Here is a 19,303-nt window from a genome sequence, read left to right on the forward strand (position 1 = left end):
GCACTCCACAGACACGTGTACCCTTAACGTAGTTCTCGGGGATATTCAGCGTGACACAGAGAGTGACAACGCCGGCCCCTTGAAATACAGGTACAACAGAAACAGGAAGTAAGAGTGAGAGAAAGTTGTGGTGAAAGAGTACAGCAGGGATCACCACCATCCCCTGCAGGAGCCTCGTGGAGCTTTATGTGTTTTCGTTCAATAAACACTCACAACGCCCGGTCTGGGAATCGAAACTGCGATCCTATGACCACTGGGCCATTGTGCCTCCAATGAGAATACTACTTCATTACAAAAAGAAAAATAAACAAAAACAAAAGCCCGTAATCATCAGATGAAACATAATTTTACAAATAGAACAATATCCCAGGAATATGGCAGGAACGTGACTGAAGTCTGTCGAGGCTAACTATGAATTGGGAGAATGACCAACAAAACTGACCGTTGTGGGCATTAAGGGGTGGGGTTAGGTCAAGAATATTATATTACACCTTTTCACAAACTGTATTTATTTCTTTACTACCCACAAGGGGCTAAACACAGAGGGGACAAACAAGGACAGACAAAGGGATTAACTCGATTATATCGACCCCTGTGCGTAACTGGTACTTTATTTAATCGACCCCGAAAGGGTGAAAGGAAAAGTCGACCTCGGCGGAATTTGAACTCAAAACGTAGCGGCAGATGAAATACTGCTAAGCATTTCGCCCGGCGTGCTAACGTTTCTGCCAGCTCGCCACCTTAAACAAACTATATTCTTAACCTAACCCTAACCCTTGTGGGTCGTTAGAGCAGCGGACTCGCGGTCAGAGGATCACGGTTTCGATTCCCAGACCGGGTATTGTGTGTGTTTATTGAGCGAAAACACCTAAAGCTTCACGAGGCTCCGGCAGTGGGTTGTGGCAACCCCTGTTGTACTCTTTCGCCCCAACTTTCTCTCACTCTTTCTTCCTGTTTATTGGGTAACGCTGCGATGGACTGGCGTCCAGCTGGGGGGAACACATACGCCACAGAAACCAGGAAACCGGGCCCATGGTTTCAAGCCAACCTGGCTAGGCTTGAAAAGGGCGCATAAAAAATAAAACAACCCTACCCCTTAATGCCCACAACGGCCAGTTTTGTTGGTCATTCATAGTTAGTCTTGTAGTGGAAAAGGTGTCTCAAAATGTGTTGAGGTAAACAGATGCGATAGGCATGTGGATGCCTTTGAAGTAAATAACGAATGACATCGATTTATAGTTTAAATAATTTATTTACTGGACTTGCATTTGCTGAGAAGAATAGAAACAACAGGATACATCTGTAATATGATGTGGCAGAACTGAATATGTTTTGCGTCTGTGTGTCATAATAATAATAATGAAATTAATTGTATACAGTGCTCAGGTGCACCACAACTTGTCAGAAAGTGCATATAAAGTACATGCAGTAATGTAGAAATGTCTGGAAAGCGAACAATGTATGAGTCAGATACATGCTTGTGTGTGTATGGAGGGGAGAAAATCAAGTGTAGTGTTGGCGAATCTCAGGAAGCATGGAAGTTTTGAAGGATGCAGTGCTCCGACAACTAACAACTGATGCCGGCAGTTTGTTCCATGCTTCAGCAACTCTCAGCGTGAAAAAATGTTTCCTGAAGTCATGGGAGCTGTGCTGTTTCCTGACTTTGTAAATATGTCCACGGGTGTTAGATGGGTGGAGTTTGGAAAGGTGCTCAGAGTTATTGTTTGTACGATGGTTGATAATTTTTTGTGTGGTTGATAATGGTTGATAATGGTTGATAATGTGTGCGTCGTTCATCTGATAAAATACTGGTCGGCTATCTCGTTCGCTCTATCTTCGTCCCAGGTCCTTTTTGCCTGTCCCTTTGCTGACCGCGGTATTTATAACAGTTGTGGAAGCTAGAAAGACAGACATACTGCAGGAGAGATTGCGTCTAAATAGGTCAGCTCCTGTCCATTTGAACTTCGCCTGACATGGCTGAGGTCGTTGGTCAAAAGGAGATGATCTATCAATTTTTGACCGGGCAAAGAGAATTTCTTTCGCGCCTGTTTGGACAGTGGTGGCTCAGACGTGCGAGAATCCTTAGATTCGGTGAAATGAAATGTTCCTTGTTCTAAGAGATCTGACCATATTCTTATGAAGTGATATTTTTAGGAACATGCGCGCGCATACACGCTCACTCACTTCTGCACGCGAGCGCGAACACACACACACACACATCATCATTTACTATGTTACGCCAGACTTCACGGTCCATCATGGCATTACGGAGGTCCTGTTGCTGGATGCCTGTATCCCTGGAGATTACATCAGGGTAGGAGAGTGTGCGCCCTCTGGTATTGCGAGTAGATGGCTTCCAGGGGAGAAGAGTAGAAATTACTTCTTTTTCAGGTCTACAACAATGTCCAGCAAACTGGACTCTCCTACCTTTCACAAGAGATGATGGTCCCGACAACATCCCAGCTATAATTTGGAAGGATGATAGATTTCACACAATTTTGATCCCTCGTCACACACACACAGACACAAGCACACGCACACATTCTTTGTTTAGCAATAACTTTCCTACATAATGATATAAATAATGACTCGTAGCAAAGTCACAAGTTTGGAGAGAGAGAGAGAAATCGATTAAATTGACCCCCCCCCACCCAGTCCGTACATTATTGATATTTATTTTAATCAACTCCGGAAGGATGCGAGGCGAAGTTGATCTTTGCGAGATGTAAATTCAAGGCATGAAGATTCGAACACAAATACCACAAGGCATTTTCTTCGGTGCTCTAACGATTCTGCTCACGACCGTCATCAAAAATAAATATTTTTTTGATAAAGATGGTATTCGAACTCGCATTGAGTAGCAGTCTGCTATAACCACCGAGCTAGTTAGTAACAAAACTTATCTCCCTTAGAAGTCATCGTATGAGTTACTTCCCTTAGTTTAGTTTTAACTTTTTGAAGACGCATCTCATGGATTCTCTGGGATTTCCTGGGATCTCAGGAAGTTCTGGGTCTTTTAACATCAGACCCCCTCGCTCAGTTGACTCAGTCCGAGTTGGTTAAGTCCCAAAATGCGTCCCAGTAGCAGCAAACCACTGGCCTGCCCTCTTTATCTTAGAAATACTAATTACACAAGTTAAGTTATGTCCCTTAGGTGCAGAAATATTTCGTTTTCTTGACTTGACGTTTAAAAATTCTTAATTTCTTTCTTTCTCATTTCTTTTAACAAGTCTTAGTGGAAACAAAATCGTATAGAATAAAATATTCTCTTTATTTTGCTATCAATTTCTCTATATTGGTTCTCAATATCATCTCTCTAGCATAATTCTTAAGTATGAAACATTTTCTTTTCTGTTCTATTTACTCTTTTACTTGTTTCAGTCATGTGACTGTGGCCATGCTGGAGCACCGCCTTTAGTCGAGCAAATCGACCCCAGGACTTATTCTTTGTAGGCCAAGTACTTATTCTATCGGTGTCTTTTGCCGAACCGCTAAGTTACGGGGACGCAAGCATACCAGCATCGGTTGTCAAGTGATGTTGTGGGGACAAACACACACACACACACACACACACACACACACACACACACACACACACACACACACACACACACACACACATATATATATATATACGACGGGCTTCTTTCAGTTTCCATCTACCAAATCCACTCGCAAGGCTTTTGTTGGCCTGAAGCTATAGTAGAAGACACTTGCCCAATGTGCCATGCAGTGGGACTGAACCCGGAACCATGTGGTTGGTAAGCAAGCTACTTACCACACAGCCACTCCTACGCCTACTTGTTCATTCTTTTAATAGTTGCAGTCGTATGGCCTTGGCCATGTTGGAGCACCGCCTTAAGTTCAACTATTTTCCATATTGAGTTTGTGTTTTCACGGTTCATTTTGTCAAGTGGGAGTGATGTTCCAGAACCACCAAATTTCGTATTGTTTGTGTAATATACCTTACAACAGAAAGTTAGAAATTGATGCAAAAAGCAGAGAAAAATATTTTCAAAGCTTCTTGGTACCAAAATGTGGACGTAAATTTTCCTCTGATTGTGAAGGTCCTGAAAATGAAGTATGACATATCAATTTTGTTAATTTTGCCCACTCAGTTGTATCTCTCAATTTATCTTTGTGCGTGTGTGTGTGTGTGTGTGTGTGTGTGTGTGTGTATATATATATATATATGTACACACACACACACACACACAACACACACACACACACACACACACACACACACACACACACACACACATATATATATATATATATATTATATATATATATATATATATGGATTTTGTAGACAGGAACTGAAACAAATCAATCGTATATATATGTATGTATATATGTAAGTGTATGTGTTTTGGTATTGGCAACATGACTGACAATGGCCACAGACTACTTGAATTTTGCACATACCATAACCTGTGAATCACCAACACATTCTTTGCCAACAAAACATCCCACAAGGCATTTTGGAGACATCCAAGATCTCACCACTGGCATCATCTGGATCTCATCATTACACGAAGATCCTTTCTAAATTCTGTTCAACTGACTCGTAGTTACCACAGCGCGAATTGTGACACAGATCATTCACTAATAAGAAGCAGGGTGAGGATTCTGCCTAAAAAAGTCCATCACTCCAAGAAAATGGGCCGACTACGCATTAACACTGCCTGAACCTCGGACCCTACACTGCGACAATGTTTTGCTGTTTCTATCAAAGTTGTCCTCAGTAGCTGCCCGACCTCCTCTGCTGAAAGTAGGTGGAATTATATCAGGGAAGCTTTGTATACTACATTAATAGATACTTTCGGCATGAGAGAAAGGCAAAACCCAGATTTTGTTCAGTGCTCGGCTCTCAGAGCTGGAACCAGTTATCGAAGCAAAGCGTGCAGTTCTGATGCAATACATGAGTATGAGATGGCTTGGACATGTTAGCCGTATGGAAGATGGCAGAATCCCCAAGGACATACTCAACGGAGAGCTTGCTAGGGGCACTATGCCTGTGGGAAGACCGTTCTTACGATACAAGGATGTTTGCAAAAGGGACATGAATGCCTGCAACATCAATATTACCAACTGGGAAGCAGTTGCCCGCAACCGTGGAGATTGGCGACGTACCGTAAAAGAGGGAACACAAAGGAGTGACATAGAGGGAGAGGAGAAATGGAAAGACAAGAAAAGACGTCAACAAGAAAGTATGACATTACAACCAGCCAGGCAAAGTCTTCGCTACATTTGCGGCACCTGCCAAAGGGAGTGTTTGTCCAGGATAGGACTGCACAGCCACAGCAGGAGATGCATTAGGACATGAAATGTAAAAGCCACATCTTTGTCTATATATCTACCTTCTCTATAATGTTGCCACAATTTCCCACAATTTCGTCATTTTATCTAAGCAAAAACGAATACAGTTGTGCTCTTGGAAGCTGTAGGGTTACCCGAGCATAAAAGTTGGGCATTATTTCTAATTCAGTGGTACAACAGTGTAACAGTTTGCTTTGACATACATTTACATTGTGATTTCTGCAATGTGGTGCATAAATTGTCAAGTAAATGAGAGGCATCTTTGCCTCCACTGATTCAGTGGTAAAGTGTTGAGTAAAGTTATTTGATTGAAGACCTCCTTTCAGTCTTTTTATTATCACTCGGTCACACATAGTCCCCAGATGGTACATTGATTTAAAGGCCTTCCCAGATGAGTGACTGGTTATTCAAAGACATTTATAGATTTTAAATTTATTCTGTCCAGTTACGTATCAGTATAGTGGTCATTTAATTTCTCCTTAGCCCTCACGTCACACAGTTGTTAATGTTGATTTCAGTTGGGTCACGCCCTTCCAATTGCTATAGATTCGTAATGCATCTTACGGCTGTGCCTGTCACCTGGATGGTGAGGAATCCTACATTGGGAGTAGTAACGACTAGGGTAGGGTAACTAACTGCTTATTGTGATCATTCGTCTTTTGGTTTCCTGTAGCTTTGCTCTCTTTTACAAACCCAGTGAACATATATTTCCATGTGGTTGGTAAGCAAGCTACATACCACACAGCCATGAGTTTAAAAGAAAATTTTATATGATTTTCAAAGTGATTCGATATTTGGGTTTCTATAACTAAGAAAAAAAACTTCATTAATATAGATATACTTAAGAAGGCGGCGAACAGATAGAATCGTTGGCATTCTGGACAAAATGCTTAGCGGCATTACGTTCTGAGTTCAAATTCCACCGAGATAGACTCTATTTATCATCCTTTCGGCGTCGATAAAGTAAGTCCCAGTAAGCACTGGGATCGATTGAGCCCCTTCACCGAAATTTCTGACCTTGTGCCAAAGTTTGAAACCGATACAACTGCCCTAAAGGCGTCAAGCTGGCAGAATCGCTGGAGTGCGGCGAGCTGGCAGAAACGTTAGCACGCCGGGCGAAATGCTTAGCGGTATTTCGTCTGCCGCTACGTTCTGAGTTCAAATTCCGGCGAGGTCGACTTTGCCTTTCATCTTTTCGGGGTCGATTAAATAAATACCAGTTACGCACTGGAGTCGATGTAATCGACTTAATTCGTTTGTCTGTCCTTGTTTGTCTCCTCTATGTTTAGCCCCTTGTGGGTAATAAAGAAATAAGAATCGCTGGAGTGTTGGGAGAAATGCTTTGCGGTATTTGTTCCAGCGTTCTGAGTTCAAATCTCGCCGAGGTAAACTTTTTTTTTCTTTTATCCATCCATCCGGGGTCGATAAAATAATGTAGTAGTTAAGTACTAGGGTCAGTGGTATCGACTTACCTTACCCCTGAAAATTGTTGGCTTTCTGCCCATAACACAAAACAAAACAAAAAAAAAAAAGAATGAAAGAGAAAAAGAAAAAAGAAAAATACAAATGCCTTTATCAAAATTATAACTTTACTTCACACACAATAAACGTACTTGAAAAATACTGCGTTAACTCTTCAAGTTTTGCTTGGTTGTAGTGTAAAACTGTTTTTTAGCCCTATTTTTACTCAGTAAATGATATTTTGCAAATTCTTGATTGGCACGCTTGGGTGATAGATTTTTTTATAGGATTTTTTTTCGTTAACTTTGTAAATTTTACAATCTTACTGACCACTGCAGTAATTCTTAAGAAACTGTCGAATCCTCATACGTCGTCCAACGACGGAAGAGTCCATTATATATAATATATATATATATATATATTATATATATATATATATATATATATATATATGTATGTATATATTATATATGTACATACATATACACATATTCATATATATTATACAGGTTCTTATCTTTTATCTTTTTACCTGTTTCAGTCAATATACTGTCCCTTTCTAGGGCATGGCACTCGAATGAATCGACCCCAGTACTTACTTTTTTAAAACTAAATTTAAAACTAAATTTCTCAGCGAAAATGATAACCAGAAATGAGAATTTAACGGAGCAATCCGTACGGAGTAACTTTACATTAACCCATTGCCTGCCATGAGCCCCATTTGGGGATCCGATAAAAACAGTCACACTGCCGGTTGTTCGTTATATTTAAAGTGAGTTGCTTATATGCATTGCATTTGCAGAGGTGTGTTTGACAATATTTAGCAGTTAAAGTTTGTCATTATTAGCTCTGGCTAATTCTAGAGGACATTCTATGTCATTAATCGCAATTTTTGAATTACAAAAATATCGACAGTTTTAAAAGCATTTTTTTTTTTTTGCATTTCCCAGCTAAATCATTCACTGATATTTCATACACATTCGCATTTGGAATGTGTATACACATTCGCATTTGATTAAAGAAAAAAAAAACTAACTAAAATGTTTATTATGGCAATTGAATAGAAAAGAATAAATATGATATTTTTTTCAGCGATCCCCATTTGGGACTTTTCGAAAAATTTATCATAATTTCCAAAATAATTCTCATATGAAGAAAAGGTGCCCCAGCATGGCCGCGGCCTTCGGGCTAAAACATTTTTAAGGATTTAAAGATTTACTATATATTATTTTAACTTCTAAGACACCTGGCAAAGCCAACAGAATATGAACAAAAGAAATTGGCAGTTATTGGGTTAAGAAGTTGAACGTAGAGTTTCCAGTAATTCTGAACGCCTTATGGTCCCAGCAGACCTAATGGAAAGAGCGTTGCCCCGGAGGATGGTGAGGGAGATGCGCTGGAACAGCCATTCCGATTCACGGGGTTAGCACTTGCGGATAACCATCTCCGCTTCGCTGTTTGTCAACGATACCTGCCGTCAAGATACAAATGACTGTTACTGGCCACCCGCATTCTAACGCAACACGACATCGTGCTTTTGGGCTCTCAAATTTCATTCTACTCAAAATGTCTTTTGTATTTTATACTTGCTTCAGTCATTGGTTTGCGGCCAAGCTGGAACAATGCCTTGAAGGGTTTAGTCGTACAAATCGTCCCCAGTATTTGCTATTTTTCTTTTAGAGTAAGGCACTTATTGTATCGGTGTCTTTGTGCCAAAGTACCGGGGTGTAAACAAACAGCACTCGTCAAGCAGTTGTGGGGGTACACAGAAAGATATATACATACATGTGTTATGCATATATATATATATATATATATATATACATATAAAACGGGCTTTTTTCAGTTTCCGTCCATCATATTCATTTACAAGGCTCAAGTCGACCAGGGGCTATAGTAGAAGGCACATACCGAAGGTGCCACGCAGTAGGACTGAAACCGGAATCATGTGGGTTGGAAGTCAACTTCTTACCACGCAGCCACACGTGCGCCTACTGTCTTTAAATATCCCACGGTCAACCCTTCATAATATGTAGAATTTATGTAATATAAGTTATTTATTTTTCTACATTTATCTTTCAAGATATACAAAAATTCCAGTGTTAGTCAATTCTAAATAATTGAACTCTAGTTGTTAGTACTGACAGCGTTTTTTATAAGATAAACTTGCGAAGATTTTATCAGTGCTATAGTTTCGTTACGTAGGAATCTTCCGCGGCTTCTTCGTCGGTGAAATCTTTAAGATCATAAGACTTAATTTTGTAGTTGTTATACGTTTGTGTTATTGCGCCGTCCACCGTAACAAATACATTACCCGGTGGATAGACGTCAAACACGCCGGCCTGTTGCAAACTTTTGCATACACGAGGATGACATGCAGCAAGAAAAACCTGTACATTTACGTGTTCGTATTCCTTGTAGATGTAGCTCAATGTATTTGCTCCCGTGGCATCGATGTAATTTACACTGGATAAATCTAATATGATGAAACGAACTGACTTCATAACATTCAGTTCTCCTTCTCGTATGCAACAACCGCCATCTTCCGGATCTGTTTCTTCGTTTTGCCCATTTATACCAGAATCCGAGCTGTGTGTAATAGAATGTTTTCTTCCATTTGGGATTTCACCATTAGAAATATTGGTAATCGATGGATCCATTGTCACATGAGATACAGAAGAGTGTGGTGGTATACGCGATTCGTCAAGATCTATCGTTTTATCCACTGAAAATGGAAATGTCTGATCTCCTATTGTAGATAAGTCGGTAGATTTTGAATCAACACTTGTCGAATGTCTGAGTATGTTCATCGTTGATAAACTCTTTTTATTTTGCTCTTGGAGTCGTTTTTCTAGTTTTTGCAGTTGTTTCAGAAGTTTCCTAGGGTTCAGAGTTTTTCGATAGAGACTATTTCGGAATATTTCCGCTGTAGCAAAATAAACGTTAGCTTCAAATCGGAATATCCTCACACCTCTAATCTCTTCTGAATGGTAAAGTTTGTGTTCTACCAACAAGTCTTCTTTAGGGAGTTGTGCAATGCGATAACTTTGAGCAAACTGACTCTGCAGAACTACCGTAATGAGAGATACGACTACTCCGATGCCAAGACCATAATCAATGTCTAAGAAAACAACGCTGAGAAAAGTTATCAACCAGATGATGAAATCGAAGATATTGATATGCCAGAATTTTTTTAAATCAGCAATTTGAAGAAATAGGCCTTTTAATGCAATGACTATAACAGCGGCCAGTATTGATACAGGCAAAGTTTTGAACAGACTACTGATAACACTCAGTAATAAAAACATGAGAATTGCTGTAACTACTGCACTTAGAGTAGTCTTTACTCCCATTGTGCTTGCGATCATCGAACGGGGAGGAGCGACGCTCGACGGGAAACAGAAGAAAAAGGCACTCACGAAATTACACAAGCCGTAGGCAATCAGTTCTTGCGAGTCATTTATTTCGTAATTGTGTTTCTTGGCACAGATCTTTGCCATGGCGATTGTATTGGCGAATATCAATATAGCAATGATTAAACTGTCTAGTAAAAGATCCGTGGCAATATTTAGTGGAGGCACTTTCGGTACGGGTATTTCTGATGAGATCTGGCCAACAACTTTAACGTCGTAGGTGTCAGCAAGGTTAGCAAGATAAGCTACTAGTGTACCCAGTATTACAACAACCAGCTCAATCGGTATTGGAACTTTTAGTTTATGCTTGAACCGGTCGTTAATGCAAGATTTTACGAGTAACAGAATGATGATACATATGATTGACATGATGAGCTCTGCAACATTAGTCTTTGTTATGTTTAGGACGATGTCGCGATAGGTGTAAATTATTTTGAAAAGCCCACTGTATTTTTTTATTGATAGACCAAACATGGACGAAATCTGACTGGTGGCGATGTGTACTGCAGCTGCCGATGTAAAAGCACTGAAAAATGATTCCGATAAATAAGTAGTGATAAAACCTAAACGACATACTCCCATTATAAGGAGGATTAATCCAGCGAGAAGAGAAGTTGTCATGGCGACTCCTTCCTTAAAGTCCATATACTCTGGTATCGATTCCCAATCGGCAGCGGAACTATTGTGAAAAATAGAACTGTTGAAGTGATCCTTAGCAAAAATGAGAGCCTGTTTGTCAACGATACCCGCTGTCAAGATACAAATGACAGCACTTGTTCCAATGGATACATGGGGAGATGTGCCAAAAATTATGTATAAAACCACTGGCCAAAATGATGTATAAAGTCCATTTACTATTTTCACTGAAGTTAGCTTTCCGAAACCCAATGCTTGAGGAATATGCATGACGCCAACGGTTAATCCGGCTAAGAAATCCATTAGAAGATAGCTTTTTAATTTGTAATATCGTATTACTCTGATAACTGGTAGGTAAGTACTCAACACTTTCCATAGTCTTCTCTTGGAACAATAACACTGGGATCTGACTCTTTGAGAAAGAGATGTTTTTTTTACCTTTGGTTTCCTATAAAGATTATCAAGTCGGCTTTGAGTAAGTGATGAATTTCTGTATAAAATTGAATTTACATCTTTCGAAGACTCCATTTGAACAATAGGTGGATGTTCTCCCAAAACCATGGTACAATTCGACAATTCTCTGTTTAGCATCCCTTTTTTAATCGAAGGGTCTGGAAAAACACGAAGAAGAGAAGAATGAAAATTAGTAAGCGGTATCAATGTATTATATCTATCCTCGTTTATCACGGTTGTTTGCTTCTAAAAATAAAAAAACACCGTGTTAAATCCAACAGTGAAAAATGAATAATAGAATATAAATAAAAAAAAAACTAAGTTGTTCTGAGCATTGTAGATGGACTCCGGAGAGCGCTCTTGTGGTGCAAGCAGAGTCTTTGATCGCCGAACCGAGTCATCACAGACCTATTCAGATAACCGTCACACGGTTCACGATGAACATACCGTGCTATTTCAGACCAGTGGTGAAACGAGTCACTAATAAACGAAAATACATGTTTTACTACTAATAAAAGTAAGCCGACTACTCTGAATTGAAAATGAGAATTAAAAACTGCCATAAATTATGTTTTATGTTTTAGTTATAAACTTGCTCGAACACCTTACGTTGGAGAGTCATAGATGGGTGAACTTCTAGGTTACTGGTCTTTAAATCACAATCATACATGGCTTACGTTTGTTACTGAAGGCCAAGTTGTTTCTCTAAATAAAAATACCGACAAACTCACTGATAGTCCAGTAATCTATAAAAAGATACTACAGATTGACACAGATCTTGGTGGACAAAGGAAACCTTACATAATTAGAAAGCAGCTTCGTCAATTACACACACACACACACTCATACGTATACACCTGTGACGTATTGAGGGTGTGTGCCGCCCGGAGCAGCCTTCGACTTTTGCTCCCCACCCGACAATACAGACTATACAGGGTTATACAGCGGACGGCAAAGTGTCACCCACATAAAAGAAAGTGCCACCCAGAGGAAACCGCCTCCTCGTCCATTAGCTAAGCCACTGACTCACGCGCATACACACACACACACACACATACACACCCGTGACGTATTGAGGGTGTGTGCCGCCCGGAGCAGCCTTCGACTTTTGCTCCCCACCCGACAATACAGACTATACAGGGTTATACAGCGGACGGCAAAGTGTCACCCACATAAAAGAAAGTGTCACCAAGAGGAAACCACCTCCTCGTCCATTAGCTATGCCACTGACACGCGCACACACACTCCTACATATACACCTGTGGCGTATTGAGAGTGTGTGCCGCCTGCAACAGCTTTCGACTTTTACATACGTACATCCGTACATACATGGTGGTTGTCTACTCCTTGAGCAGAATTTGACCACCTCCTGTAACTACACCTTAGCACCATCATGGTATCTAATGTGGCTTTTTAAACTAGACAATGTTGTGAAAGGACACCCACATAGATTGCACTCCGATTTGGACCATCAAGAGCTGTTGATAAGTTCTGATCTTTGTGGATCTTTAAATGTCTCTTGAGGCCTCCGTTGAATTTCCAAACCTTCTGGCATAAATTGCATTCAAAGGTGTGCACAGACATGTAGGCAGAATAGTTGGTGGAGGTTTGTATTCCATGCATTTACCGATGAGATTTGAGGCCAGCAAAAGACAGGCACACAAAAGGTCATACATACATACATACATACATACATACATACATACATGCATACATGCATACATGCATACATACATACATACATACATACTACATACATACATACATACATACATACGTACATACATATATACATACATACATACATATACGAGGTTGGCCAAAAGTCACCAGACAGTAAATCAAAATTCCATAAATACTTAATATTCAATTTCATTTATTCATTCCATTTATGAATGTTTAATAATTGAATGCTGTGAGTTAAAATCACCGTTATTTTTTCAACATTTGTCTCTTTATTAGCGAAGTCTCGTATAAAATAATTTTTTGTTTTAATCTTGGATTTCTTTTGATTTACTGTCAGGTGACTTTTGACCAACCCTATATATACACAATGCTACAAATACTCACGATATCTGGGGCGATAAAAATCTGCAAGGGTTTGTTACGATTGAAAGGATGATGGTCAAAACAAGATACTTTCTTTCACAATTTTGCTACCAATTCGGTGGACCAGTCAAGATTTACTCCAAATTAAGAGGGAAAGAGAACACACACACATACAAGCATACATACATACATACATACATACATGCATGCATACATACATACATACATACATACATACATACATACATACATACATACATAGACATACATACATACATACAAAAATAACCTGTTGATGTTGTTGATATTCCAATGAAGGAGCCTTGGATCTAGTTTAGAAACTAGCTCTTTCTCTACTAGCAAGAAAGCTTGAAATAAAACTGAATAATGGCATATTGGGTTGTCCGGAAAGTTCGTGCCGATCTTTAAAGGAAAGAAAAAGGTCAATAAATACTTGCCATTACATTTTTAATCAACCAAATATGAACCATTTTGTTGCACAATGCATCTCCATCTTTCCTTTAATTTGAAAATACCCTCTTCCCAGAATTGAGGTGGTTTCATGGCAAAGAATTCATCAAAGTTTCTTTTTTACGTCATCCAAGGAATTGAAATTTTTACCATTAAGACTATTCTGCAGAAACCTGAATAAGTGGAAATCCGAAGGAGCAATATCTGGTGAATATGGAGGGTGGGGTAACACATCCCAGCCAAGCTGCAGCAATTTTTGTCTGGTTCCCAAAGTATCAAGTACTGAAAATGAACTTTCTTATCTTCCATTTTAAAGGGTTACAGAATCAACACAGGTTATAGGAACATAAATTTTCTTCCACGAAAAGATAGTTTAAACTGTGCTCTAAATGGAGTGTAGTCAAATCCTATTTTATGGACTCAACCATGTTCTAAAATAAGTCGAAAGATAAGCTACTATAAATCGGCACGACTTTCCGGACAACCCAATACATGCATGCGCACATACACACACACGTGCACCTATTTTTTATATGTATTGTATTTACCTGGATTTATTTCTGTATCACGGTTTTATGCTTGTATAAAAGCATTTGAGCCCAACGATGTTCACGGATCTACGTCATAGCTGTTGAAATATAATACAAGATGGCGGCAAGTTACGTTCGTTTGTCGTTATTGGTGCTCTGATTGTCTTCCTGAAAAGAAATAGAAAGAATTTCATACTATGTCTGCAATTCGAGATTAGTTCTGTGTTTCGGTTACCTTGCTTTAAGCCTCGATCGTCTTCGCCTTCCCTCGATTGAGTACTGAGATGAATACATTCTACCTAACTGGCACTTTATCTTATCGACATCAGAAAGATGAAATACATAGTTAATAATAATAATAATAATAATAATAATAATAATAATGATGATGATGATGATGATGATGATGATGATGATGATGATGATGATTATGATAATAATAATAGCTCAGATACCAGGAGAACTCAAAATGGTAGAAATTCAAAAGATAGTGCTCAAGGGGGTTGCCCATATCCTACGAAAAAATACTGTCTTTTTAATCTCAAATTTTAAAACAAACTTATACTTTTCTAATGTTTTCTTGAACATTTTCTAAAACAATACTCTGTGCAAAATCAAATATATGACATCCTAGGAATAACATCAACAGGAACTTCTAACTTGTTGTCTCTTGAGGTCTCTGGGTGAGACTTGGAGTCAACTTGTACAAATACAAAGCAAAAGTCAAACATATAATAATAATAATCATTTCTACTGGAGGCACAAGGCCGCACATTTGTGTGGAGTGGACTCATAATAATAATAATAATAATAATAATAATAATAATAATAATAATAATAATAATCCTTCCTACTATAGGCCCAAGGCCTGGAATTTTAGATCAGTTTTTGGGGAGGGGAATAGTTGATTACTTAACTAGTTCTTAATTTATCAACCCCGAAAGGATACAAGGCAAAGTCGACCTCGGTGGAATTTGAACTCAGAACATAGCCGCAGACGAAATACTGCTAAGCATTTCGCCCGGCGTGCTAACGTTTCTGTCAGCTCGCCGCCTTAAGTAACATAATAATAATAATAATAATAATAATAATAATAATAATAATAATAATAATAATAATAATAATAATAATCAATTCTTTTTTATTGGCCACAAGGGCTGACACGCATGATTACATAAAGGGACAAGACAGGACGAAAGGTTACAAAGGGTTTTGTCCGTTTGTTAAAAAAATCCGTGTAAAAAACTTTAAACAATGATTATTAAAAACAATGAAAAACTCCCAAAAGGGGGAGACGTCTCGAAATGTTCCGGTGGAAAAAACCCTACAAAAGCCAACGGGAGCCTGGTCAAAAAAAGGGGGTGTAGAGAGTCCCCTTTCTTCTCCTTTTACATTACCTTTTTCTTTGAAATCACAGGCGAAACCTGAGAACTGGTCCATTTATACAGGCCAGTCTCGCACAATTCACCCACCTTTCATAAAACTTGCTATCGGACAGCACTTTCCTCTCTAACCTCATCTTCCTTTTCAAGTGAAACTTGAAAAAGTTGATGAGGCCTTGACCAAAGAGGAAAGTGTCTGACTTTAGCCCTTTCAAACGAGTCCACCACACGACTTCTTTCGCCACAGCCACAAGGTACAAGAAAACGGCCTCGCCCTCCTTGTTAAAGGAGGTCGGCGGGGCAATCTTCACTATGGATTCGGCCGATAGTCGGATCCGTCCTACACGTGACAGTAGCTGTTCGACATAAACCCATATTTCAGCAATACTCGGGCACTGGACGAGTGCGTGCAGAACGGTTTCGTCGTCCTGGCAACACCTCGGGCAGGCCCGGCTGACGGCACTTCCGTGCCGGTAGAGTTTATCTCGAACAGGCAGAGTCCCTCGGTAGCACTGCCAGGCGAGAGACCTCTGGAAATTATCCATCGGCCCCGGCCCGAAAGTCCTCCCGAACAGACCGCTCAGTTCGTCGTCTTCAACGCCTAGAGTTTCCCCGAGAACGTCGTCGCATTTTCCCTCCACTAACCCTCTATAGAACGCTAGAGTGGAGCTGTAACCGACCGCATTGCCCGCCTGGTGGAGGGCGGAGAGGGCTTGACGGCACTCGAGGTGCCAAGCGCCCTTTCTCGGTCTACGTTTGATCCAGGTCTGCAGCTCCGTCAAAGAGACGAGCTGCGGAAAATCGCGTCTGACAAAAGACGACCACACCTGTTCACCGTCTAGGAAGCGCTTGAGATGCCGCAGCCTGAGCGCATGTCTGCGCAACAGCAACCACGGCATTCCAAGGCCTCCGTTCAGCGGTCGTTGACAGCAGATGGATCGCCTGACCAGTGGCACCTGACCCTTCCACAAAAAGTCGAAGAGCAGGCGTACCAGCTTGGCCAACCAGCGGTCGGGACAAGGGACGACGGTCAAGCGGTAATAGATGACGGATGCGATGTACGCATTCGCCACCTCCGCTCGACCTTTCAGGGACAGCTTCCTCTCGGCCCATTTCTGGGTGAGACGTGCCACCCTGCTCGTCACCTCTTCCCAGTTCTTATCCACCTGGAGGTCCGGACCGAACCAGACCCCGAGCAGTTTAACGGGTCCGTCTGTCCAGCGCCCTACGACGCTGTTGGACGGCATGGGCTTGCCTCTCCAGGTGCCCAGTTGCAAGCCACAGACTTTTCCGCGTTAATCTTTGCCCCTGTCACCGCTTCGTACTGGTTTAGCGTCTCGCCAATCAGGCCAATGTGCCTGTGGCTCGACACCACCACGGTGACGTCGTCGGCATAAGCAGACACGCTGTTTCCGCCTCCTAGATCGCGCGGGATACCCCTCAAAGCCTCCAACTTGCGCAGTAATGGCTCGAGAGTCAAAATGTACAAGAGGGAGGAGAGAGGGCATCCTTGGCGGACCGAACGCGAGATGTCGAACGGTTCCGAAAGGTGACCGTTCACCCGTATCACCGAGCAGATGTTGCTGTATAAAGCAGCGATCCACCCGCGGAAGACTGGACCGAAGCCGGCTGCCTTGAGGACAGCTGCCAGGTACCGATGGTCGACCCTATCGAAGGCTTTACTCTGATCCAAGTTGATCAAAGCCCCACCCGCGCCAGCGTCGTTACCCACCCTCTCTATGATGTAGCGCATGAGATGGAGGTTGTCGTGTATCGACCTGGTCGGCACGGAGCATGTCTGCGTCCCGCCGACCAGCTTGTCCACGACAAGCGCCAATCTCTTGGCTAGCACCTTGGCCAAAATCTTCAACTCTGCATTGAGCAGAGTGATGGGCCGGAAATTCCCTATAACGTCCCCCTTGTTTGGGTCCTTCTTTAGCAAAGCCACCACCCCTCGACAGACAAAAGCAGGAATTCTCCCGTTTTGCTGCCAGTTGCAGTAGACGTTTGCCAACAGGTCCGCAAACAAGTCTGGCATCGAAAAGTAAAGCTCGTAGGGCAGACCATCCAAACCCGGCGATCTACCTCTCGTGCAACTCTTCATCGCTTCCTGTACTTCCCAGGCAGATATCGGTCCTTCGCAGCACTCTGCCTCGCTGTCCGAGAGTTGCGGCAGTCCGTCCAGGTACACACCGAAGTCTGTACCGTTGGTGTCCGTTCCACCGCTCGTCCCAAACAGTTGAGCAAAGTGCCGCTGAAGCACCGTACACATCTGTTTCGGTTGGGTAACCTCGCGCCCGTTCTGGTCCACCAAAGACCGAATGGTTGCTTTGTTGCCTCGCTTCGCCTCCGCCACGCGGGCCCATCGAGCGGCTCTAGTCCCCTCCCCGCTTAGCGAACGTGCCTTAGCTCTGACAACGCAGCCTTCGTGTTTGGCGTCGAAGTGTTGGTCGAGGGCCAACCTTGCCGCCAACACGTCGGTCGCGATGCCAGTGTCAAGAGCCTCGTCTAGTTTCTTAACTAAATCCCGCTCTCTCTTCCTACGTTCAATAGCTAGAGTCTTACTATACCTAATCGACTCTACTCTAATTGCTCTCTTGAGGGCAAACCACCAGTTGTTGTTGATGATTGCCCCCGTGAGCGCCCGCTTAACTAGTAACTAATCCGGTCTTTGTAAGCTTTGCACGCCGTTAACGACGCGTTCAGCTTCCAGTAGCCGGGTCCCTGTCTATGTAGCCTATCTAAGTCGACCGTACAGATCACTAATTTGTGGTCCGTATATTCGACTAGGTGGAATTGTGGACACCCTACGCTGTCCTTATCCGCTGGCCTACAAAACACTCTATCTAAGTACGATCTAGACGACCCGATGCGGTTTGTCCAAGTCCACATTGGCACATTCGGGTTGTCTAGTCGAAACCTGTCGGACAGCTGAAGCGGCCGAGTAGGTTGGCGAGGCTCTTGCACCCTCCCCCTCTCCTATCAGACGCTCCCCTGCCCACCCGATCGAAACGTTCGTCTAAGACAGCGTTCCAATCCCCAACTAGTACTAGAGTGCGTGACGTTCCCAGGAAAACTTCCAGACGTTTGAAATAATCCGACTGCCCTGCTCCTGTCGGAGCGTAGGCAGCCAGCAGTCTGAAAGCACCGCCGTCACTACCGTCCACGTCGAGGACCACCAACTTACCTTCCGGATCCAAGAAGACTGTCCTTATTTTCAGGTCCAGGCCCTTCCGAAACAACACCGCAGTACCACCACCGCCCGCTCCCGGCCGACACGGAGATAGAAATATCTCGTATCCGCCGAAAAGGGCTGCGAGTTCCTGCGGGTCGGAGAGCCTGGTTTCACTGATGGCTGCTACATCCACATCATGAAACCTCAGGTCGTTTAACAGGTGACCCTGTTTCCAAGGTGACCCGAGGCCTCTCACATTCAAGCAACCGATTCTAAGATTTGCCATGTTTCAAAAGTTAGGGAAAAAAAGGAGAAAAAAGGCTCTACTTACTTTTGTTGGTGGTGGGGGTGGCTCCCTTGTGCTTTTGCACGGGTGCTTCAATGATATTTTTGTAAAGTTTCTGAGAG

General features: G+C 42.0%; 1 protein-coding gene across 3 annotated transcripts in view; it reads right to left on the minus strand.

Annotated features, from left to right (window-relative positions):
- Positions 1 to 7,925: 7,925 nt before the first annotated feature.
- The window catches only part of LOC115214093 (prestin-like), a 31,087-nt gene continuing 19,709 nt past the window's right edge, over positions 7,926 to 19,303 (minus strand). For all 3 annotated transcript variants that reach the window (XM_036504574.1, XM_029783145.2, XM_036504573.1), the window contains exons 2-3: positions 14,357 to 14,506; positions 7,926 to 11,446 (exon numbers count right to left, since the gene is read on the minus strand). In XM_036504574.1, coding sequence (XP_036360467.1) covers positions 8,973 to 11,426 — 2,454 coding nt within the window. In that variant the 5' untranslated portion in view covers positions 11,427 to 11,446; positions 14,357 to 14,506 and the 3' untranslated portion in view covers positions 7,926 to 8,972. The remainder of the gene's footprint in view (positions 11,447 to 14,356; positions 14,507 to 19,303) is intronic.

This window comes from Octopus sinensis, linkage group LG7 (assembly GCF_006345805.1).
Source record: "Octopus sinensis linkage group LG7, ASM634580v1, whole genome shotgun sequence".
In the NCBI taxonomy this organism is placed as follows: Eukaryota; Metazoa; Mollusca; class Cephalopoda; order Octopoda; family Octopodidae; genus Octopus; species Octopus sinensis.